Genomic DNA, 24,839 nt, shown 5'->3' with positions numbered 1-24,839 from the left:
CCAGCGAGCCACATACTCACACTCTCCTTTGTCAGGTTTTGAAGCAGCCCAAATCATTTTCTCTGACGGTTAGTATTCAGAATGTCTTTTTGAACTCATCTGTCGCAGACGTAATTCTTGGCCGTTTGACAAATTTCCTTTGGTTCATTTCTGCAGTAAAGATGTTGGGAAAAGTCTGAGGTACAGTTGTCATAAAATTATTTCCTCTGTGGTGGTAAAACATGTTACATGAGCCTTCAGAATCCCCTGCAAGATAACCAAGCACTTTTGAAGTACAAGACAGAATTTGGCAAGATTTTCAACTATTGAACTAAAACTGCAATCTTTCCCCCAACCATAGACGAAATGCTGTGCTTTGTAAAGAACCAGAATGTATTTTCTATAAATATATGATGGATGAAGCATCTTTTTGAGCGGATACGTTTGACTGGACATTGGCACTTTGTGTAAATTGTGCTCTTCTAGTTTGTCCAATAATTGCTATAAATAGTGGGCCACAGTAATTATAAAAACGACTCATTACAGTGGAAAAGTAACCTCACCTGAACGAGCACACATTGATCCACACATGCACACACTGAGGAAAAATGTTCACTGGGAACCCACTCAAACAATAAGTGGCACATCACACACACTTATAGGTCAGGGAGAGTGAGACGTTGTGGATTAATTAGAAAAGCAATGGGTGAACTTTTTCAGTCTGTGCTCTAAAGCTTAATGATTTAAAGCTTTAATGAATGGCCTAATGATTAAGTCAGAGAGCGAGGGGAAAAAGAGAGACGGAAACAAAAGCAGCTGTCTCAGAAAATGAGTGAGGGAGAGTATATACGGAGAGGAAGATAAGGAAAGGGGGATAAAGAACAAGATTGAAAATGGGATGAGAGGGGGAAAGAGTGGGACAAAGACGGCGGGCATAAATCAGGAAAAGAGCAAGGGAGGAGAGGGAGACGACACTTTTAGCAAAGCAAAAGGAAAAGGCACCCTTGGGGGATTGTTGTGTTTTGCAATAAAACAGACGGAAGATGTGGAGACAGAAAGACAAGCAGAGGGAGACGTTAAAGAGGAGGAGAGGCACCGGAGAGACGGGAATGACCTGGATCAGAGCAGAAAACCACTGAACACCAGCTGAACTTACTGGTCCGCTTCCAGGAGTAAATAAAAAATCCATTCCTAAAGTGTACTGTAACCTTGCCAACAAGTCATCTGGAACAAAAGAGAAAACTACAAAAAGAGTCATACAAGTGATTTCTAATCTCGCCTCCCTGTTGGAACTATGACGTCATTTCTCAGTGCCTTTCCAAAATCTGACTTCCATGGTTAAGATTTGGTTATGTTAGGGCGTAAATGAAAGGTAGTTAAGGGACATCTAAATGCTAAAACGAAGGCAACTGGACTTCTTTGAGTTTCTTGGAAACATTTTCTCTCTCATTTGAAAGGATTCTGCAATAGTCTCATGCATTTAAGCTCCTGTGGGGTTGTCTGTGAGATCCCATGTGAGCCATCGATCCACTCGATCATCATGTGACACCTTATAGTCACATTAGACGAGGTGTGACCGGGTGTGAAGCTGTCTGGGGCACGATCTCAACACTGACTTTTAAGTGGCGACGTAAATCTATCTTCTCAGGCCAAAATGTGTCCAGTGTCGTCCAATGTTGTTCACCATTTACATAGCATATTTGCAAATTAGTTGGATATACACACAATTTTAAGACATTTTTGCCCAGTGTTTGTCTAGAGAAGAGTGTAGCCTCTTTGTAGCAAGGCTGGGATTTAAAATGCAATTGAGGTTCGCACTGGATGTAAATAAATCATTTCTCGAACTGAGGACTCATAGCTGTTGGGATTGGCTCCAGTGTGATATGCAGCCCAACTGGTATACCAATCAGGCTGCAATAAGCAACTCTAACTCTTGCCCTCAAGAAGTCACAATCATATTATAGTTTTTTGGGTTTTTTTTTTATCTGGCTGCTGCATTGTACCACCCAAGTTTGCTTTTCTAAGGGGAGTTTATAAGTATAAGATTCCCCTTGATAATCTTCAGTAATTTATTTAGTTTGAATACTTGTTGATTAGATAAATATACATAAATTATTATATTATAGTTTCTGGTGCTATGATTTTAGTACTCACAGAAATGCATGCGCGTCCACCATTTTAGTTTGCATCTGACAGCAGTAACACACAATCTGGTTGTCATCACCTCAACAAATTGCATAGATATAAGCCAGCAGGGACCTTTAAGATCTTCCTATATTAGCCTTATGAGTGTCAGACTGGTGAATGGATGAGCATTATTGTGTGTGTATTGCAGTTTTGTTGTGCGCATTTAAGTTTTGTTCCTTTTTGTTTTTCCCCTCAAATAAATTGGTTTAGATCAGCTTTTCCTGCTTTTTGCTTAAATGTAGCTCTGCACCTGTCTTCTCAATTCCCAGCAATTGCTTCTGTTAGCACAGTGCTGTCACGAGCATTAAAAATGATGACCAGAATCACAAAATAAAGGAACAGATAAAAAAATTTAACAGAATATTCCACTTTAAGTAGTTACATATGTATCTTATTTTTTTGTATTTTTTTTACGCTTCTCATAATTAGCTTAAATAAAGCTTTGCTCTCACATTTAAATATAAGTGCATATTATAATAGCACATTTTCCTGTTTATATTCACACAGAAATGATTTGATTTCAATGGAGAAGCAGGTAGTAAGAATCACAGCCAGCTGCAGTTCTCTTCTCCTCAGCTTTATATTCCTCCTACTGCTGTTTGTGTGGGGGCATTGATCTCTTCTCTGGAATACAGTCTGACACATCACAATCAGATTTCCACACGTGTTAACTCCATCTTCTCCCTCTGTGCAGTTATTCTGCCAGTAGATTCATCTTAGCTTCCTCTCTTCCTCCTCCAGTCACCGTGCATTCTTTTTCCCCCACCCAACTTTTGTCATTTTAATTACAACCAAAATCATGTCTAAACTGGGAGTCTGGTAAACTTTCAGCAGGATTGCACTTCATCACTTTTGTCAGTATTGATTTCCCTAAAAGCTGAAGTTGGACTGCAGTGAGAAGAGAGAGGGAGATCGAACGGGAAAGAGAGAGAAGCAGTTTGTTTTGAAGGCGTCCCGCCCCTTTCTCTCTCTCCGGCCTATGAGGGATGAGGCTGCTGGTGGTTTGGAGATGATTGATGGTCCTTGTAAATGTGGCCATTACCATATAGGCTCTCCCCGCCTTTATTCCCATTATTCAATGTCATCTGAGGCCACTGTGAGCCCCTAGTTTTATGCAATTTAGCGGTACACTTAATGTGAGTCGTGAAATATGAAACTATGAGAACACATGCGCTGCTTTGCCCATCCTGATTCCAGATGTTAGTGCTTTGGAGAGGAGTGTAAACATGAAAAAAATAAATAAACAAGCGGGCTTTTATTGTGATTTGAAAGAAAAAATCTACATATCATACTTCACTTGTTCTCATTTCAATACAGGATGTGTTATTGCTTTTGTGGCTGCCATCGAGCCTTTACCATTGAACGCAATAAAGGCTGGGAGATGAAATACTAGCAGTTGTAAAATCCATATGTCCATGGATTAATAGCTTCAGGCTCTCATGCTAGTGGTGAGAAAGACGATATTAGAGTCAGTGGGGAGTAACAAGCTTATTAACTGCCGAGAAAAGCTGAGAAGTGTTCCTGGGACCAGTGTGCAGAAGCATGGCATGTTAAGTAGCAGCGACCAAGCAGGAATTCGCCAACAGTGCTACGTTTGAGAAAAAGAGATTTCGGCTGAAATGACCTTTGCATGCTGGCTGAAGAAGGAACCAAGATGGCCTGAACTGGAGGTTTGTTTTTAGGCGCAAAAAAATCACAATAACAATGTGCAAAAGAGATACAGAATACAGTTCAGGTCTGTGGATGAAGATGCATGCATGCCCTTGTGTTGAGCAGCGGCAACAGTGCAGGCACAGACCGGAAAGATTACACTGTTTTGCTGCATGAACAGCATGCAGCTGTAAATTACTGCTGCTCTGTTGCTCAGCCTCAAGGAGTAATTACGTGAGAAATTCAACTGTGCTTTGTTTCCACCTGTCACGCAGCACAAAGAACAATCTGTCAGCTGGTGGAGTTGCAGTAGCTGGTTCAGGTACAATCTGACTATTCAAAGAATGCATAGATGACACTCGCTGCATTGGTGCTAATTTTTTCTATTGGCTGTTGTTGTAGCCACAATTTAATCTAATTTTTGTTGCCTTTAGTCCTGCTTTTGTACAAAAATGACCATTTTAATCTTGTTTTTGCTGATATTGTTTGTTTGCTTTTAATTTTTGTTAAACAAGGTTAGTAGAAAAGGTTTGCAAACACTCACCGTCAGTGTCATTCACCTCTGCAGTAACATTGTATCACTGAGTCTCAAGTGTTATAACATCATACGTGTGTTAACATTGTATATAACTGCATTGAAATGTTAGCAGTCTTATGAAGAACAAATCAAACTGCAGCTTCAATAATGTTCTATACTAGCAAGCTGGATTTTGAAGACTAAATGGAGAAGGGGGCTTTTCCTCCCCTCTGAGTCAAAGCTTCCTTCATGTTGGAACATGTGAAAGGTGATGTAAAAATCACTTCAAACATGCTTATCTTCTTCAGTAAATCCAGAGGGAGGCAGACCCTTCGAATGATCTACAGGCTTCTCGTTGCATCAGCCTCACTGCAACGGGAAGAAACCGCCTGTGATCTGATTCCATACAAACAGTATATAATATAACACAGTACGTTCATTTTCTTAGTGAGCTGTTTTTGAAGTTAGTGTAGAAGAAATGCACTCACTGGGTTCTAGATCATTAGGTACATCCAGCTAAAACTAACTCTGTAGTCTAAAAGAACAGTCCTGCAGTAAGTTATCCCTTCAGGAAGGTTCTAATGATGGATTAAACACTTTTAGAGGTGTTGGTTCCACTGTGTGCTTAGTTTGGAAGACATGGTTTGCGGTGAAAATGGTCATGAAAATCACAGAACCATAACTAAAACACAAAATGCTTCAATAGATGCTCCATAGTATCTGCAGCCCCTGCAATGTGTTTGTCATGGATTAATTTTGCACCCTGCCACGCATAAAGCTGCCGATTTCCTTCCAGTGCTGTTTTTAACTTTTAATCCTGCCAAACCCCGAAACATTAAGTGAACTACAATGACCATAATTCATCAGTGATGTTGCACATCTGTGCTCCCTGGAGTTTGTCTGCGCCGCTGCCGACACAGACTGAACAGAGAGCATTTAAGAAGACGTCTCGACAAACAGATGGAAGTATAATAATCAGTTATCGGTGCGGTGCCGTCAGCTTCAAGTGGTTTGACAGACTTTAGTTTGTGGAGGAAAAAATGAATTACAGCGCTCGCTAAATGAAACATCAGTAGCGACTCGTCATTGTGTATCCCAGTGCAGCTGAAGTGAACCGAATACCTGTGGGAAACACATTTAAATGCTTAGTGCTACAATCATAGACTCTCATTTCCTTTCTTCACCACGTCTGCCTTTTCTTGTCCCCAATACCTCTAAACTCCTCTTTCTGCCTTCTCCTCTTCCTCTGACTGACAGTCTGTCATTCAGCTGTCTCTGCTGTGCTGCTGCTCCTCCCTCCTTTTCTCACTGCGTCAGTCGTTCACTATTTTTAAAGAGCAAAAGTAAGGACTTCCCTGTAGATTGGGTATGCAGTTTTTTTGGGATGAGATTGGGGGTGGGGTGGGGGGGGGGGTAGTGGCAGGGACAGAGAAAGAGATGACAGGGAAGAGAGAGGGAATGTAAAGGAAAGCAAAAGGGAAGGGGGGAGGTAATGAAAGAGGAGAGAGGGTTGAATGGAAGAAATTAAACAGATAGTAGACTGAAAGCAAAAATGAACATTAAGTTTTTTCCCAAACTTTTGTTTGTTTACAAAAAAATATCCACAAGACTATGGATGTCTGATCAAGGGATTTGATTGGTTTAGGCACAAACCCAAGCCATATTTTACTGTATGTCAGCTGTCACACTGGGGTCATATATTTGAAAAGTTTTCCTAATAAATGCAATATTAGCAATTAATAAGACGCGTATTAAAGATCACAAAAGCCTGTTCCTCATGCCACTGGGATATAGGAGCCCTATTCTAGTTGATCCTGACTTGACTGCAAATGTGCACTGGTCGGAGGTCATTAAGCATCGCAGAAGACTTTGTCATGGTGCTCCTATCCTAGCTAAACTCTCCCAATGCCAACATGGAACTGAAAATGAAAATGGTACCCGATATTGACAAATGCAACATTTTGAATGACTTGTATTGCATTGGGAGCACTGGGTACCATCTACTGATTTAAGCAATTTTTAAAAGTAGGCTTGTAATTATGACACACAACACTAGCATTTGCTAACATCTTCAAAATTCAAATGCCCCTCCACCCTCTGCTCCAGCCTCCTTCATCTTCTGCTGTCGCCACATAAATGGACAAGCTTCTTTCTATGCTGCTGCTAAACCCTGGCACAGGACGTAAATCTTATAGTCGACCAATATTGATGTTATTCTAGGGCAAGACTGTAAACGGTGAGAGGACACTTTAGAGGAGAAAGACGCCGAGAACAAGACAAAAATATTTCTGCTGTGTGTGTCAGCTGTGTTTGTGTGACGACAGACAGACGTGGTCCTTGGCAGACTGTCGCTACTTCTTCAGCCAAGTCCATTCTAGTGGAGGTGTCTAATGCACATACGCACACACAATAGGAATTGCAGTGTGTAATGGGGGTGAAAATAACACTAGCTGTTGCCCAGTTGTCATCTGACTTGAGGTATCAAGCAGCCGGAGGGTTCAGGGTGACTTTAATGGTTGAGATTCTTAATAAGTGAAATTAATCCTACTCTTTATTAAGGTCACTCCATAATTGGCGTTGAATGTCTGCGGGATTACGAGCACAAATCCTCCTCCTGCATAAACACACACACCAACACATGCTCTTGTGCTGTAAGATGTGATTCACATTCATTCTCTGTTGACTAATGCAGGATTCATTCTAATGTCAGTCAGTCTGCTGTCCACACAAGTGCAATTTATTTATTTTTTTAGTCCCATGGTCGTAACGCCATTTAAGAGGCTTTTCCACACTGCCAAGAATAAAACTCAAAGGGAAACTCTGTGTAGTTCATATTTTTGGACATTTTTAATGCGTAAAAATGGTAATAATCGACAGCTTTAATCCAAAATGTCATTATGAGCTTTCACAAAGCCTTCCTCAGTTAAACCCAAGCTTGGGCGCCGACTCGAACAAGCCCAGTGTTTTAACCCCGTGCACCTGGACTTTGGCGCCGTTAAAAGGAAAACTCCAGCTGCACAGGGTTCCCAGGAGCACTGCATATTTACAATACTGTGTCAGAGTTGCTGTTTAAAGGGTCACCACATTCATTTCACACATCAAGGTCAGCTTATCCCTCATGAGGAGTACTACTCAGCCTGTAAAAATAGCTGTTCAGTGTCTCCTTTGGTGCTGCAGGAAGCTTTCTAATGCTATCATGGTGAGCTGAATCATGGTTGAAGACTGCAAATTTATACAAGAAAGAGAAAAATACATAGGCAGAAGATGCTGTCAAGTTGTGTAAGGGAAAATGCACAGTTCAGTGTGTTTTTTAAAGCTTGTTCTGTCTTTACTAAGTCTGTTCCACTGTGCTCCATGTGTGTTTTTTCATCATAAATCTGTGACACAACAGAGGAAATGGAGCGAGTTTAATCAAATATTCAGAACCTCACAGAACAATCAGTCCATCCGTTTGTTTCAAAGGGAGGGATTCACATGCACCGACATGCACAAACGGCCGGACCAGCACGACAAAGCATAGAAGCTTCGGTACAATACACAAAAAGTGAGTCAAAATCTCACATATTACACCTCTAAAAGTTCCATGTGCCCAATTTGTGCAATTAGTTCAGCCAAACATCTAGACGACAACCAAAATATGTCTGTCCAGTTTTATTATATCATAGTGTGTTTCCTTTGTGGTCTGAAACACAAAATTTTGTGATCGTGAGCTTAAATTCAGACACCAAATGAAATTTGAGTCAAATGGAAGGCTTATCCTACATCCGGTGAGTCAGACTAGATCAAGCTCATAAAAGTAGGCTAATATACCTTTCGATTCAAGATTTAAATTTAAGATTCTCCCATTTGGAGACTTGTATATTGACACTCTAGCACTTCTATGCCTTGTAGCTCTGTGGAAAGATCATAAAGAACACTTGTATGTGCAATAGTAATTGAATAAGACTAATTTGTTGCTGTAGTTGTAGGAGTATTTATTTCTAACATTCAGAGCTGTCTATCTTTGCTTCTTTTCACTTCAGTGAGGGAATCATAAAGCAGAGGATTAGTTCAGGCAGAGAAGTGAAGTCCTGCTTGCTTTAGCTGATTAGCATCATCCTGCCTCTACTTCATTAATGTTTTTACAATTACTTGCTTATTCATGAGCTTCTTGGCCACCAGCTGTCAGGAATCTTCCAGTCATCTTCCTACAGGTGTACGGCGTGGTCATTACAACCTGACAGTTGTCACTATTACTCTGCAGAAACAATCAACCTTAAATTCACTGCTGCTGCAGCTCCCGTTGCAGAACTAGCCTCCTCTTACCACTTTTGTGTAGCTGATTTAATGTAGATTTAATGTGCATGTATGTGTTTTTTAAGATTTGGCTCTTTCTCCCAGCAGGATTTGCACTGCTGCTCAGATTCTTTGAGAGCTCCCTCAAAGTACAAAATCTTTTCTACCAAATCCAACTGCATAACCATTTGGGTCATTCTCCTGTTTCGAACTGAACTGAAACTGACTTTACTAGGCCATCTCAGTATGCATGTAGGATACAAGTTTGCAAATTCTGCCCAGATCTAGTTTTACTTCATTACTAGAAATACAAACTCTAAACTGGACTCCACTGAAACAGATTCAGCATGTTCTTCTGTAATAAGGCCACGTGGTTAATCTCAAATGCATCTTTAGCTTACCACGATTGAAAGAACAGGATATAGATGACAAACTCAATACTGATGATAAAAGTACATACTCTTGTTAAAGAAAAGAGGCAGCTGCAGCGATCTGTGCTGAGAGTGGAATATAGGCTACAACAGAGAGCAGATGGGTAGAACAAAAATCCAATGTCTGGACCAGAAGGTAAAGAGCTAGTTCTTCAAAACTGATCATCATCTCTTTGGAAGTATCCTGGATTTAGGGCAAGTTATGTTAAGCAAGAAGAAGCAATATACAAAGAGTTCATGAGACCTAAGCAGCACCTGTACCGTGATCAGTCACTTGAAAACCACAAACTGAAGTATTGAAAGAATAACCCAGATAACCTCACCAAATCAGCATCAGCTCAGATAATGTAATCATAATGCATCATGTGAAAGAGAAAGCAGCCTCTCCCCAGTGGCATATCTTTGGGTAATACAGCTTTTTCTAGTGCCACCACTTGGTCAAACTTTTTTGCTTGGGCTCATTATGTATAACAGACTGGTTTCATTGACACCGTGTTGAAATTGGCAGGATCTGAGCCCTTGGACAGAGCATCCATCACTTTGAAAGGCTTATTTTATGACCTGTCATAGAGTGAAGTGAACTACAGCGGGGCTAGAACCCACAGAAATACAGCCTCACTTCTTTCGCTCAATTTTTAGTACACATTTCTAAAATCTACTCATAAATACCTGTATTTTGTTTCAACGTTGTCTCCAACATTCATCTTATTCTGCATTGTCACTCCCGTTCTGAGCGTGCGCGTGCATTTAAACCCTCAGTTTAACTCACATCTTGCCTCAGGTGTGACTCACGGCGGTTTCTCCTGCTTTTAGAGACGATGTGTGTGTGAACACTGTAGCTTGTGCATGCACGGGCGGTCTTACATGTCCTTGTAACAAACGTTTTGATCACGTCGTCGTTACCAAACAGGGCTGCGTGGAGGCGGAGTCACGCTAAAGGTCAACGTCCTCTGTGTGTGTTTGTTGCTCAGCTCGCTGCTGTGGCAGATGTGTTAAGCAGCACATGGCCTGGTGTGTGGTCTGGGGCTTAATTTGAGATTAACACTCAGGATATTACAGATTACCACATTCCTCGTTTGACCTTCTGTGTCTCGTCGGCCAGCGATGGATGGATGAGCTTTTATCTTTTAGTAGTTACAGCAGTTTCGCTACGGAGGCCGCGGAAAGCTTCCAAACGTTGTGTCACGCTGTCAGCATGAAAGCGAGGATTACACCCCCGGAATTCTTTCGACTAATTCATGGTTTTAAAATCTAAAAATGTAATCGGCTTCAATTCAACCGTTTCCTGAGGTTCTTGGACGGATGTGTCGGATTACTTTTGCGTTTTTAACCTACAAATTTCAATGTCACCTTCTCCAGTGAGACTCTGAAAGCCTCTAATCTCAAATAGAATAAAAAAATCTATTTAATCGGGCTTTGAGAGCGATAACTCTAAACTGTAATGATTGCTGTGAAAAAGACATATAATGCAGTGAAATATTATATAATGATGCTCTCTATATGCTCCAAGTGTTTGAATTGTAGTGATAAATTCAAAGCAGCTCTGTAATAATATACTGCTGTCCTGTTGTTCCGAGGGATGCTGTGATTAGTCGGCATAATTAATGTTGCAGATGCTGAAAATGCATTGACATCAATATTTTAAACTGACGCAAGCTTTTTGCTTTTAAAACAAAATGCTTCAGTTCAACATAACAAATGCTTTTCTTCAGGATCACCACATTACTGCTGTGTCATTGTGTCAATTTCAGCTCCAGTAGTTAGTCAGCTGCAGTTTTAGACAATAGTAGCGGCAGTAGAGTCCAACCTGCAGGACTTTCCAAAGTATGGGAGGATTTCAAATTGTGCTTTGTACAGCAACAATAGTGTAATACACAAACACCTGTAGAGAAACACATTTTACAACTGTTTACTTCTCTCCTGCTCCCTGCGCTCACTTATACTGTATCTCAATACAGCTGAGTTCCCATTACTGCTGGTTTTATTTACGTATTTTCCTGTTTTTGTTGTCAGACGATGGAATGAGAATGAAATAGTGACTGACAAAGTCTCATTAAGGCTACTTGTTAACCAGCAGTCGCATCTAGAGCTAGAATTCAGATTCAGAAACTCATCGTTCACAAATTATAGATGACAGCTGTTGTGAATTCAGCTAGATTTACACAGAAATTAAAGCTACTCCCAAAGTCAAAGAACAATTACACGAACAGGAGAAAAGGAGTTGCTTTAGCTGCACCGTGTTTGTGAAATATCCTCCATATCCAAGTTGCACTTCAATAGTACAATAAACATTTTTACTTTAAGGGTTTTAATAGAAACTGGGATTTCTTTTGAAGTGACTGAAATAATAGTGACTGTTTTTAATTTTATTTTTTTCGTCATGTTTAAGTGTCCAGTTTAACTGTACAATTTTGCACTTTTTTACATTTCACTCTGCTAAATTATATGACGCACAGTTTTTCAAAATATGGTTAACTTAATTAAAATTCTCAAGTAGCGTTTTTGTAGAAAAATGAATTGCTTAAATTAGTAATTGGTAAAATAGTTGCAAATAGCAGAGTTTTTTTTTTTCCTGTGACGCCAACATAGCATGAAGAAAGCACAAAAATGCACTGCTAGTTTGCAGTATGAGCATAAGATCTGTTGTTCCTTTAGCCCTTCTACTTTACTTTATATTTGAGTAATATTAAGCTGCTGGACTGCTGCAGCTCCCAGTAATTGAAATTGTAATCATAAACTTTTAGTTATGATAGTTACTGCAAAAGTTACCGTTCAAAAGTTTGAGGTCACTTAGAAATGTCCTTATTTTTGAAAAAAAAATGCATTTTTTTAAGTGAAGATGAGCTTAAATTAATTAGAGGTACAGTCTAGACATTGTTAATGTGTTAAATGACTATTCGAGCTGGAAATGGCTGATTTTTAATGGAATATCTCCAAAGGGGTACAGAGGAACATTTCCAGCAACCATCACTCCTGTGTTCTAATGCTACATTGTGCTTGTTAATCGCGTTGAAAGGCTAATTGATAACTAGAGAACTCTTGTGCAATTATGTTAGCACATGAATATAAGTGTGAGTTTTCATGAAAAACATGAACTTGAATGGGAGACTCCAAACTTTTGAACGGTAGTGTATATGCTGAAAAACTTTATTCAAAGAAAATGAAGAGACTTATTTGTGTTACATCATCACTTTCCATGTGCTTGAGGGACAATTTAGATGAGTGAGTCTCGATCACTCTCTCTCTCTCTCTCTCTCTCATGCACACGCACACACACACACACACACACACACACACACACACACACACACACACACACACACACACACACACACACACACACACACACACACACACACACACACACACACACACACACACACACACTCCTGCTGTCAACTGAGGGCCAACTGCCAGCTGCCCCCGTACTTCTGTCCTCATCCATATTTGATGCGTCTCATTAAAACTTGATTGTGGAAACACTTCAGCATTCTGACATTCCTTCTGATCCACTATTTAGTCTCCCTCAGCACTTCGTAGTGAAAGAGCCCCCTCAGTCATGCATGAGCGGCCTTCAGGAAAGAAACACACCACACGAGGTCGGATGAAGACATGCCAACTTATCTCTAGTGTGCGGTGGCGGTTAAAACTGCCTGATTGGCTCACCGGAAACAAATAGTAGTCTGGTGGCGCCTCGGAGTAAATAACGACAGTTGGTCAAATACAGTTGAGAGCAGGGTAAACACAGGATAGGAGATGGTTCTTTAAACATTCAGCAGGACTCTCTTGCGTGTTTTTTGGGTTTTAAATTTCTATTTAGTACCCTGGTACTGTATTCTATGTTTAAGAATCTGTTGGCTGGGTCAGACTAAGTTGTGTTTTGGGTTCATGTTTCAAGGTAGTTACCACAAAGACTTTTTACTGTTAAATTATTAACCAAAAGAACAAGACAACTTGAATTCAAGCTTGTTAACTTTGCCATTGGATAACTGTTCCCAGATACCCCAGAAGAAAAATAACAATGGTAACTTGGGTATGAATTCAGATTGATAATGTTTTGAATTTAAGACCTCACAGAAGTATGTAAAGATAATTTTAGCCCAGATTTCTGCATGAAAAAACAATAAATGAAGCCCCCTGTTTAACCCCAACTCCAAAATTAGAGCCAGTTAATCCTCAGAATTAATTCAAGTGTCATTTAGCTGACGTCTCTAAGTCAAGAAATGGGATGCTTTGGCTTACGGTTCTCTTTTAGTCCCAGAAAGTCAGGCTAAAGTAGCAGGTGGTAGCTGCGGCTGAACTCTATTTGACCTCTGCATTATGTGAACAGTCCAAAATATATCTTCATCAGAGGACTTGCGCAGCTTTCCTGATCACAGTGGGGTCTGTCTGACCTTGAAAACGGCACCAAGTCCACGCTAATTATCATCTGTGCTTCACCTATCTGCCTGTCAAACTGAATAATTCGAAACTTGTGCCAGCTAATATAATATACTGTCTATAAAAGATGATTGCAACCTCTGGGTTTGAAAAGTGAAGACAATGTGGAAGAGATTTAAACCTGCATTCTTTCTAACGGCCAGCAGGGGGTGACTGCTCTGGTTGCAAAAAGACTACAGGTCATGACCCAGCTTCTCACTTCATTTGTGACCTCAGTGAATGTTTTCAAAAGGAGTTTATGGTCTCAATTGCTAGTTTCAAGTCTCCTTCAAACACTTTGATGTTTATTTTGCAGAAAATGGTTCCATTTACAAAAAAATAGACAATAAAGGCTGCTCTGAGATGGTGGGAAACTAGCTTGTCTCAGGTTACAGCAGCAGTGCTATATTATGTTTGAATAGCAAGTTGCCTGCCACTTTCTGTAGCTCCTGACACAACTGCAGACATTTGCAAGGCTTCAGAACTGTTCAAGATATCAAACTATATCAAAAATTGCCAATTGCAGATATCATTAATTGAGGTTAATTAAGGATATCGTGAAGTAGGATTATGATTAGTCAGAAATATACTGTAGAGATCTGAAACTAGAATAAAAAACAACCTAAATTTAGCTGAATGCATGTATTTTAATAGGACCATATATACATAAATGGTAAAACTGATGCCATTTGTCCTTGCAAAGATGATAATGTGGATGTTTCAAATGTTCTTCTGTCACAATTAGAAACTGAATCACAAATCACAGCTTGAGTTCCTCACTTGCTATACCTGAAAGCTGGTCATGAGAAGGCGTAGAAAACTACTATTAGGCAGGTTCTCCTTGAATATTCCCCAAACGACTGACCTCTTTTCATGCCTTTAGTTCTAACGCACTTCTACACATGTTTGAAATGCTCACCTCCTTGTAGAGTGACAGACAGCTGCTACACACATATGCATGACGGCGAACACACACACCAAATAAAACGAACAGCTTGCCTCTTTCACTTGAACCTGTCTGTGAAAGATGCTTCTTTTTCGCAGACACCAAGGTCCCATCAATCCTGGTGAAGGCCACAATATCTCTCTCTCTCTCTCTCTCTCACTCACACTCACACTCACACACTCACACTCACACACACACACACACACACACACACTTGGCTGTTTGACTATTTCACCGGGTAAATATTAAGACCTGTCTCTTGTTTAGTCAGCATGGACGCTCATAGGAAGGTGTTTGCGTTAAAATATGTCGCCGCGACGCTAACTTGTGTTCAACACTGTTTGCTTTGCAGAGCCCCAGCTGAAGGGCATCGTCACGCGGCTCTACTGCAGACACGGCTTCTACCTCCAGATGCTGCCGGATGGCACCATGGAAGGCACAAAGGACGAAAGCAGCTCCTTCTGTAAGTGAGAACCCGCTAGATATGGTCATGGTTTCTGGCTCAGTCCGTTACCCGCGCCACCGGGAATTTCCCCCCTGCTTTCACGCCAAAGGACATTTTAAAAGGGGACTTCCTGGCAGTTTTATATCTGAATATCCTGAGAGCACATGACAACACTGCCATGCTTTTCTGGTTTGAATCACACTAGAATCAATCAGGCTGAAAATGTATGCGCTCTTGGCGAGGCGCACTGGGCCAGCGCCAGCTAAATGGGATTTGTTCTCGTTGCATAATATATCACAGACGATGATTCCTGGCACAGATGAAGTTTTCCAGACACACGTTTTTAATTGTTTTGCTTACAGTGATTGTGACCTTTAAGCTACAAGACTCATGTACATCTGCGAGCAACACATCTGTGAGAGCACATACACCGCCCTTGTGTGCCGTCAATCTCAGGCACCCAGAGAGTCAGATATTGTGTGGAATTTATATAGAACATTTTACAGAATCCTCAGCTGGGCTGTGTGATACTCAAAAAACAATATGTTGTGATACAGTTCGGTAAATATAGCATTGATATAATCTAACAACTGCAAGATACAATCTGTGGCCAAAGCACTGCAGCCTGCTTCAGAGTGGTAACCTTCATGTTTCACCACATTGTCTTGTTAAACAGACTTGACATGATGTTCATGTTTGTTTGATCGTCCAGGACAAATGCTGTTTGCAAGCAGTGACTGGCAGCGATGGAAAGTCACACTTATGAAGGACTTTGTTGACCCGGTGGATCACAAGTCTGTTGTAGCTGCACAACATTCCACTAGTAACAGCTCTGTTGCAACGTCTGCCTTCCATGTTTCTTAGCACTGGATCTGGAATGAAAAATTCAGACCAGTATTACATACGACTTGCCAAAAGACTGGATCATATTTTTAAAACCATATTATATCACTGTGTTAATTGTTGTCGTGAGTTTTTGAAGAGAAAAGTTACTGAGTTAGTGATTTCTCTCTGCCACTTTCTCACATGGTGTAACACTTGAAAAATCCATCCAAAATAGTTTATTGCACTCACCGTATATAACTTTAATTACACGAGCAAGCAAATTACGGTAGTCACGTTGCCTTATGTAGGAGCAAAAGCCATAAGAATACCTGTTTTTGGTCAACACCTTCCCTATTTGTCCATACAACTGATGCTGCATTTGTTTTTGCAACAAAATCTTCCTTTTCAATGTTTCTCTTGTTTCTGAATCACTTTGGTATGCATATGTGGACCCTACATGTCAACAAACTGTCTTTTAAACCAAAAAGCTCAATTTGTCCCATTAAATCAGACTTCTCTTGTAGATTAGTCATAAAGACTGAAGTTTCTTTTTGTGTGAAGCTGCAAAAAACAGTCGAACCATGATGTGTTGAACCTCCTACATGATCGTGTCGCCCCAATACTTAGAATCCTCAGTCACTAAAAGCTTTTAGAAGTCACTGACACGTTCGCACAATTTTGTGTTTAATATTTGCACTCACTTTGTAACTACAGCATTTTATTATTACTTAACTGCACCAAAGAATCTGCTGAAGGTCTTAAATCAAGACCTAAAGTTCTGCCCATTAGCACAAAAACCTGCTGTCGTCTTCAACTGCTGAGTCTCCACACACACACACACACACACACACACACACACACACACACACACACACACACACACACACACCGCCATCACAACTACACACCTCACCCTGTGGGGGGGTCATCACCTGGGTGATTACTGACCAAAAACATCACATCCCATGATCCCCCAGAGTCCCTGTAACTCGCCCGAAGAGATCAATATTATATTATAGGATATCCCCGATGTGGCAACGCAGCAGTTTGGATGGAAAACATCAAGTTAGCACAATTTTGGATTTACTACTTTACTACTTTGACCGTGGTTCCCTCTGTAGAGTTTCTATTTCAGCTTTTTTATTAAGATGTCAGAGTATTTGTGGCAGCAGCAGCGGCGTAACCAGGTTGGAATAACCTGGATCTAACCTTGAGGTGTGCATTGTGAGGTTTTCCCTTGGTGTTTGTCCTGAAAGGAAGCATTAGAGCTGTATTATGTAAGTTAGACACCGGCAGGATTGTGTTTGGAAACTTATCGCTGCATTTCGTGCAGATTTGGATGATTTTCATGAGAGCGACCCTCTGAGAGAAACATCCCAGGAGTTGCTGTGGATATGAGACGGAGCCGGTTCGGCAGCAGGAGCTCTGAATCCTCCGGTCCCAGCTGTTTGGTTGAACACCTCCAGAAAGCTCCACAGTAACTCATTAGACCTGCTCTCACCTCTCCCTCTTATGTAACAGCACACCTACACCGAGGCAAACATGAGGCGCACGCTGAACTTTAAACATTCTCGTGTCCAATCTGAAATATTCATCACATAATACCGCGGGGCACATCCGAAGGCGAACAGGGCTCGTTTCCAGACTGGATGTAAAGACCGCTGTTGCGTAACAGCCACTCCTGGTGCGTCGGGGTATTAAACATCAGTCAGCGGAGGTCACCCCGCAAAGTGTTTGTGTGGGTCTGACTTACGGTTCATTTTATAACAACAGTAATTCCATCAATCCCAGCTCCGGGATATCGCCACCCTGGGCTCTTTGCATTCTCTGGGTGCAGCGTGTGGCAGCAGGTAAGTCCCGCAAAAACTCATGAATTGTCCACTTTCTCTATCCGAGTCAGATTATTTATTCATTCAAGCAGCAGCTGTTGAGTGATTGACATCTTCGTAGCTGAGTATCAATCAAAAGCACAATCTACCTGCCCGCAAGGAATATTGAAAGTGTAGAAATTGCAGTGTGAGCATACACTGTGTGCAGCAGTAAGTTTATCTTCGGTGGGCTCGCTGGGAGCATTTCCTGTAAAATGCAAACTGGCCTGCAACCAGACAGCTTTCAGTTTCACTCCATTTCATTGGCAGCTACAGTCACCCCTGTAAAATCTCTTATTTCTTTTTGTAGCCAGGAGACGTTATGTATTGTATTAACGGCACCCACCAAAGAGGTTTAGGGACCCAAGGCCCCTTTTAACTCCTTCTGTTCAGTGTATCTATTATTCCTGGTGCCATTGGTGTAGTGATTTAGTTAAAACAGAAACTAATTAAGGAATAGGCACCTTTTGAGCAATATATCAGCTCTAATTAAGTTTTAAATTTTGACACTTGTCTGTCAATTCAAGACAAGATCTCAAGATCCGTCAGTGTCAGTTAACGTTATTGCTTAAGGGCTGCTTTTATGTTATTCCCAAATTGTTATCATTAATTAAGTTTTCAAAGTGTAATTGGGACTTTCTGGGCAAGTTCCCTTGGTCATTAAGTTCCTCCTGATGTGTGACACACAAAGGTTTAGAAAATATAGTATTAGCAGTTTGCATAATCAAGTTGAAATTAAATTAAAGAAGATGACTGAAGTTGACCGATGTGTGTAACCTTGTCAGCAATGGTGGATTTACATACCATTCAAAACAAGCCACAGCTAAACCGTTCATCACGTTTTATTTTGATAGTTTTAGTCACCGTTTCACTCACTTATGGCAGCACTATATTCTGAATTGCTGCAACAAAATTTAGGTTTTCAGGAAAGACAAACAGTCGGACAAACTGAAATCAACTGAAATCTTTTCCCAGTTTATCCAAACTGCTTTTTTTTTTGCATTATGCATTAAATGATCATTATCATTGCAGATCATTCCTGTGAATGTAGGCCAGTATTGGAAGCTCCCCCACCTTGTAGAAGGCATAGTAGATGGATTATCATTCATCCTGATTATCGACAAACTGAAAAGAACATCAAACTATGGGTAACCTCTTGTAGTAATGTGAATATTGTTACCCTGACAATGTCCAACATGTGATAAAAGTAGTAACAGGACGTATTTAACTCAAATGGGGATCATTTTTTAAACTTAAACATGTAGTTTTAGTGTTAAAACTTAACCAAGAATCGCCTAGAAGTGCAAAGCAGTGAAACTGACATGGGAGCCAAACACAAGTATCCTCTGAAACTGTTTGTTCCTCTTTGTAAGCACTAAATGGCCTCATTTATTGCCATTAAATGACTTGGTAACAACCTACTGAGCCTACTAGAAGGTGGAGAAGGGCTTAGTGGCCCATATGTATTGGAGTGATCTGCAGTGATAATGGCCATTAAATAGACTGAAAACATGTGAAACAGGTGACACATGAAGTCTGCATGTAATTGTGGCCATCTTCCACTCTAGCTTCCACCCAGTGCGGTAATTATGAATCCCAGTGCGGTGGACAACAAGAGCACCAAAAAAAGGGGAAAAAAGGGCCAAATCAGCAGCTAATGGGATAAATAATTAAAGGAGCAACAGTGCAGCTCACATCTGAAGGCTTGACAGCTAATTGTGGACCTGATGCATCCCCAAAAAAAAACAAACCTTAGTGTAATAACACTGAACCGATGACCTCTAAAGGGCAGGGCGGAGACCCTTTTGTCCCCTCTCTTCCTGGGATACAGACCTTCACAGCAGTTGCCTTCACCTCCCGGTTGTCCTGGACCAAAATGTGTCGGGAAGGCAGGACATTGAAGAGGAAAAAAAGTAGGAAGGCGGTACAGAAACCCTGAGGGGATGTAAAGGAACAAAAAAAGTGTCAAGACTGGCTTTTGTATGGCCTTGCAATAGTTTTGTCACTTTTTTCTTTTTACCAAGTTCCCTCAGGGCTTCCTTAACTAGGTGATGGAGGAAGTTGTCACAGAGCTGAAAGTGACTGTGTATTAAAAGAATAAAAAGAATAAAGAGGATCGGAGTGGAGGGAGAGAAAAAGAAAGAGGACAACAGTGGGGAAATGGGAGTCAATGAGACACGTTGGAAGGGAAAGAGAGAGAGAGGGAGGGGAGGGAGGAAATGTGAGGGTGGGGGGAGTCAGGAGGAGCAGCTGGCAGGCAGCTGATGGCTCCTCCATCACTGTGTCTCCCCCCTCTGGTGGGAGGTCAGAGGAGCTGCCCCCCTCGCCTCCCACCTCTCCTTCCTTTCTGCTCTTGGCTCTTCCAGGCTGTTATGTAATGAAGCTGGAAGAGGAATGAAGGGAGGAAGAGGAGAGTAGTGAGGGAGGTGAGATTTATTGTCTATTTACTGGGGATGAAGGTGCTATTAAAGGTCTCCACTGGTGCTTTTGCATGTTTTGTCCACTTTGTTATGGATCACTTAACAGTTTGCCAACCAATAGTTTTTAAACTTTCAGATGTTTCTAATCATTTCAGAATAAGGACTTTTTAAAATTTATCTCAAAATGAATTAAAATTCCTCTGCTGTTATTTCAGCACCATGGACAGCGCTCTGTGTTGTGTGTAGGACTGAAACAAGGCCAAAGGGATCAATACAAACACCAAACATGTAACTTAGTTTCTTATTCTGCTCACTTCTCGTGGTTGTAAATAGAAGTTTCAGCACTAATTCGATTTCCCCTCCAATGTAGTGATCCACAGACACAAGACAGAGAGGTAAACAGAGCCACAAGTGCATGGTTCTGTGCCTTTTCTCCAGTTATGCAAATACTCTTATCAATGAATGCAAATATCATTTTGTTTTGATTTACTCATTTGGCACTACATGCAATGCGTGTCAAACTGAAGCTCCTCATAGAGGCCACTTCGTCATGGTACGAGGTAAAATATTAGAATCACCTGACAAGAACTATTTATTCACAAAATGTTAAAAAAAAAAAAAACAGGAACAAAAAAAATTATCTTGGATAAAAGCGTTTTCTGATCACCACAGCACTTCAAGCTGATGGTATCACCTCAATGCTAAACATGTTGCTGTTAGCACCAGAGCTAACGTTAGCTGGAGTAATGGAGTAGCCATCCCATAATAGACCACATTTAAAGACATTGAAAATGCTGGAATTTACAAAAGTCTTAAAATGTTGAATATAATTGCACTATTCATCAATTTAATCATCAATCAAAATTTGAGTTGAAAAACTTTGCTTATTGTGTGAAATATGTAATTTGACAAAAGTGACAAAAACCACAAAGCCTCTAATTAGTTAGATGAATTTTTTAGTCATGTCCCACCACTAATTTAAAGTGTTCCTGAAATGAACCCGTTCAAAGCAGTGAAGAAACTCCAGTATCTCCTGAGGAAACAGGGTTTTTGTGATATATTGCGTGGCTTTGTGCTATAAACTTGCATTTACTGCGTGTCAATATTGGATGTGCCTGAAAATACCAAACAGGGGTTATCAGTGACAACAGATGTGAGACGGCCGACTAAACAGGAGTCTCAGGTGTCAAAAGGCCTGAAAGAAGATTAAAAATACATAAAAGCAAGAGGAGAGAGAATGACTTCAGCGGGTGAGTAATGAGGGCTGCTGTTGTGACTGGATTTCTTTCTGTAGGGGAAGAAAAGCCAAAATCCTAGCATGAGACAGACAGACAGACAGAAGAGAAGTGAAGAGATGAAAGCTATTGACTCTGTGTGTACATCGGAAAGCCATACAGAGGAACTTGATTCCCTGACTTTTATCCGCTGTAATTACCATCTCCCACTGTTGGAGGGAAATTTGACTTATCTTTCTCTGGTGCTCGGGAACAAGTCTGTTATTTTTCTCTAACTTTCCCCCAGTGCTCGATAAGGCTCTTTCGCGGAGAGCAGAGAGAGGGAGGAAAAAAAAAAGAGTTGAAAGGCAGATGAGGGGGAAACTTAACTCTGTGTAAGAGCTGCAGCGTTCAAGGAGGGGAAAAATGCGAACATCGAAAGCAAACGCTCCGTCTGGCAGATGTGGAGGAAAGGTAAAAGAGCGGCGAGGATGAGAATAAAGAATACCAAATGGAGAAGGGAGAGGGGGAGTGAGGATACAAGGCAGAGACAAGAAGAGTGATGAAGAGACAGACGGAGGAGGCTGCAGGGTAAAATAGGACAAAGATGAATGGACGCCGATGGAAAAGTATTGGTTTCACAGGACGGAGGGAATGACAGCAGGCGACGGGGGAACTGAAAGGGAACAAATAAGGAAGAAGAATGTAGAGGAGGGGGGGAAAACACAGAGCGAGATAAGAAAAAGGATGTTAATTCACGACAAGGAGGGGTGAAAAGACCGAAAGCACTGGGGGGAAGAAAAAAAAGAGTAGAGCGAAGATAGAAGTGAAAGGAAGACAGATAAAGGCTCAAAGAAATCAGTTATAGAGGGGAAAGCCTGGGGGAAGGAGGTAGAAGTTAAATAACAGGAGAGGGAAGGTAGTTGTCTTGTCATCAGAGTCATCAACCACCAGGGAAATCAGGCATGAAACTCAGCGAACAAATCATTTAATCTACTATTGAGCCTTTAAAGCTCATTTCTTTACAACACAAATGACTGTGTGAAAGCAGAGAGGCTGCTTCATTTGTTTTCTGCATCTTTATTAGTCCGAGCGTCATTTTAATGATCCCAACGCAGCGGGCTGTCTATTGAAGACTTTATTTAAGATTCTCATAATGGTGTCAGGTTTTTTAAATATGAAACACTGGCTTGCATACATTCAGATAATGTCTGTCATCTACTGCCTACGTCTCCGAGCAGATTTGTTTTTGGAGATTTTCCAAGTTCTCTATCATCAGGTTCCAATTTCTGCAGTAGAAGTTGCCAATCATCAAACTGAAATGACCTGTTAGTGGTCATTGAGGAAGGATTTAACTGCTGTGTTTCCATGGAGGACAACAATGAAAGTTAACCTCAGACATCTAAATAAACAAGTGTGTACAGATGAATATGGATCCCCAGACTGAGATCCCTGATATAGTTGGCAAAATGGTTGTTCCAAGTGGATAATGTCTTTGAAATCCAATGTCTATCCAAAAAACTCAAATGTTTGTTGTCATTTCTTTGCAGCTGATATCTTTTTTAAAATCAGTAGGTGACAGTGAAACCAAACAATCTACAAGAAAACAGTCAGAGCTGGACCCTGGTGTCGATGGTTTTCACTATATGGAGAATAGTCTCTAATTGATTGTCCGTGGTCGCTGATTTTGGGCATCCCAACCATTTTTGGTGCTCAATTTGCTTGATTCTCTTTCTATTTCCTGCACTTTCCCACACATTTCTGTTTTTGTCCTGAAACTTCAATATTGGCATCTGTAGCCTCTTTGAACTGTTTTGTTTAGTTCACTCCTTGACAACATCTCCATATGAACTAATAATGAAGTTTTTACCTCAGTTTCCATCTATCTTCATGATTGTGAACAACAATGCGTTTCATCAGCTGCGAGGGGAACTCCAACACTAAATGAGAATGTAGATTCGTTTAGCTCAGCTTTAGGATTATGTGCCAAATATCACTTTCCTGATGGTTTGATTAAGCAGTTCTCAGCCAATTTAATGAGAAGATTGCATCTTAATCTGTCCAGCCACTGTGACTTTCTATCTTATTCAACACGACTGACAAAAATGATCATAGAATGAGTTAGTTTGAGGATTTTTGGGGGGCATTTTTATGCCTTTTTTTTTTGATAGTGGCAGTGGAGAGAGACAGGAATCTTGCTCCAAGCTTCCTTACCTGAATGAGTCCATTTCAGGTGCCTGAGCAACGATCACATCACCATGCTGTCACCCAATCAGCTTCACTCACACGGGAAACAGAAAACAGAACAGAAGGTGCCTCTCCAAAAGTTCAACTCTGTGTGATTTCTCACAGATGACTATAATCCTCTTCTCATTCCAGTAGAGACCGACTGAGCGCCACAATGCAACACTGCAGAGCAGCAGCGCAGTGTTCAGGCCTGCAGATGCCCTCTGCACAGCTTAACTCGGCGTCCTGTCGCTGCCTCTCCGAGCTCAGCCAGCCCTCCCCTTCCCCTCATTCTATCTCCACTTTCTCCTTGTTTATTTATTGTGCAGATGATCTCAAGCCTCAAATTGACTTGTGGGATTGATTTGGCAACACCCTCGCCTTTATTTCCCTCCCCCTCTTCTCCTTTTCCCTCCCCTCAAAACACTTGATTAATCTAGCAGTCTCCTCTGAGCTGCTGGGGGAGGGAAAAAAAGTGATTCAAATGTTAAGGACAGAAAGAGAGGGAGGTGGGAATGAAACAGAAGGGAAGAGGAATGGGATGCCTTCATTATCCATGCAGACAGTTAGGTGATCCATGTGATAAGCAAAAGTTCTTTTTGATGGAGGCTGAAGGAGGAGGAAAACTCTCTTGTAAGGAGGGGGGAAAGAGAGAGAAGGATAGAGGCAAAACAAAAGAGAGAGAGAGAGAGAAGTGGGAAGTAATTGACCGTTTGCTAAGCTCTGCTACTGCTGCTACGCCTGTCAAGATTTCAGTTTACAATGATATCGGGGGCATATTTACCACTCAAAACTCTGAGTTATTTTCCAAACAATATGGGCCCAGGATTTCAGACAGAGGTAGATAAAAGCAGCCTCCTCACTTTCAGGAAATGCTATCAAGTTCATAGGCTGAAATGTTTCTCCTTATCAAATTTTATCAGCTGTTGCTAGCTGGGTATAGACTTATGAGTTGGTTGCAAATATTTTCTCCGACTGACTTTGAAAAGTTCCCACTCACTTGTATAGAAACCATGTTAAAAAAAACCTTCTCCCGTTGTACATTTTCCCTCCTTTTCTGGTGTCCCCACTAATACAACAACATCTTTACCTATTAATAACAAAAGGTAAAGACATGGACATACAGAGAGAGACATTTTTCTGTATTTTATTGTCTTTTCTAGTTGACTAACTGCAGAACAAGTCTGTTATGGTACCGGTGATGTCTCCTGTGTTTTCCTTTCTTACCATGCATGTCTCCAGTGATCTTACTTCCTCCCTTTTGTGTGTTCTCCCTCCTTTTTAATGCCTCTCCCACCCTCATTGGTTTACCTTGTGTCATGTCACCCAGTCAACCCTATGTATTTGTATTATTTGCTATTTCTTCTATTTCCCTGCCTCTGTTCCATGCCTAAGTTCTTCCTGGTATTTCATGTGTTAGTGCTTAGTTTCATCTTT

The 24,839-nt window shown here is 41.0% G+C and overlaps 1 protein-coding gene across 1 annotated transcript in view; it reads left to right on the top strand.

Annotated features, from left to right (window-relative positions):
* Positions 1–14,749: 14,749 nt before the first annotated feature.
* fgf11a (fibroblast growth factor 11a) overlaps positions 14,750–24,839 on the top strand; it is a gene marked incomplete at its 5' end in the record, with an annotated part of 49,832 nt that continues 39,742 nt past the window's right edge. The window contains one exon of the mRNA XM_051943962.1: positions 14,750–14,867. Coding sequence (XP_051799922.1) covers positions 14,750–14,867 — 118 coding nt within the window. The remainder of the gene's footprint in view (positions 14,868–24,839) is intronic.

This window comes from Acanthochromis polyacanthus, chromosome 23, assembly GCF_021347895.1.
Source record: "Acanthochromis polyacanthus isolate Apoly-LR-REF ecotype Palm Island chromosome 23, KAUST_Apoly_ChrSc, whole genome shotgun sequence".
Classification (NCBI taxonomy): domain Eukaryota; kingdom Metazoa; phylum Chordata; class Actinopteri; family Pomacentridae; genus Acanthochromis; species Acanthochromis polyacanthus.
This window is presented reverse-complemented; position numbering and strand designations above follow the sequence as displayed.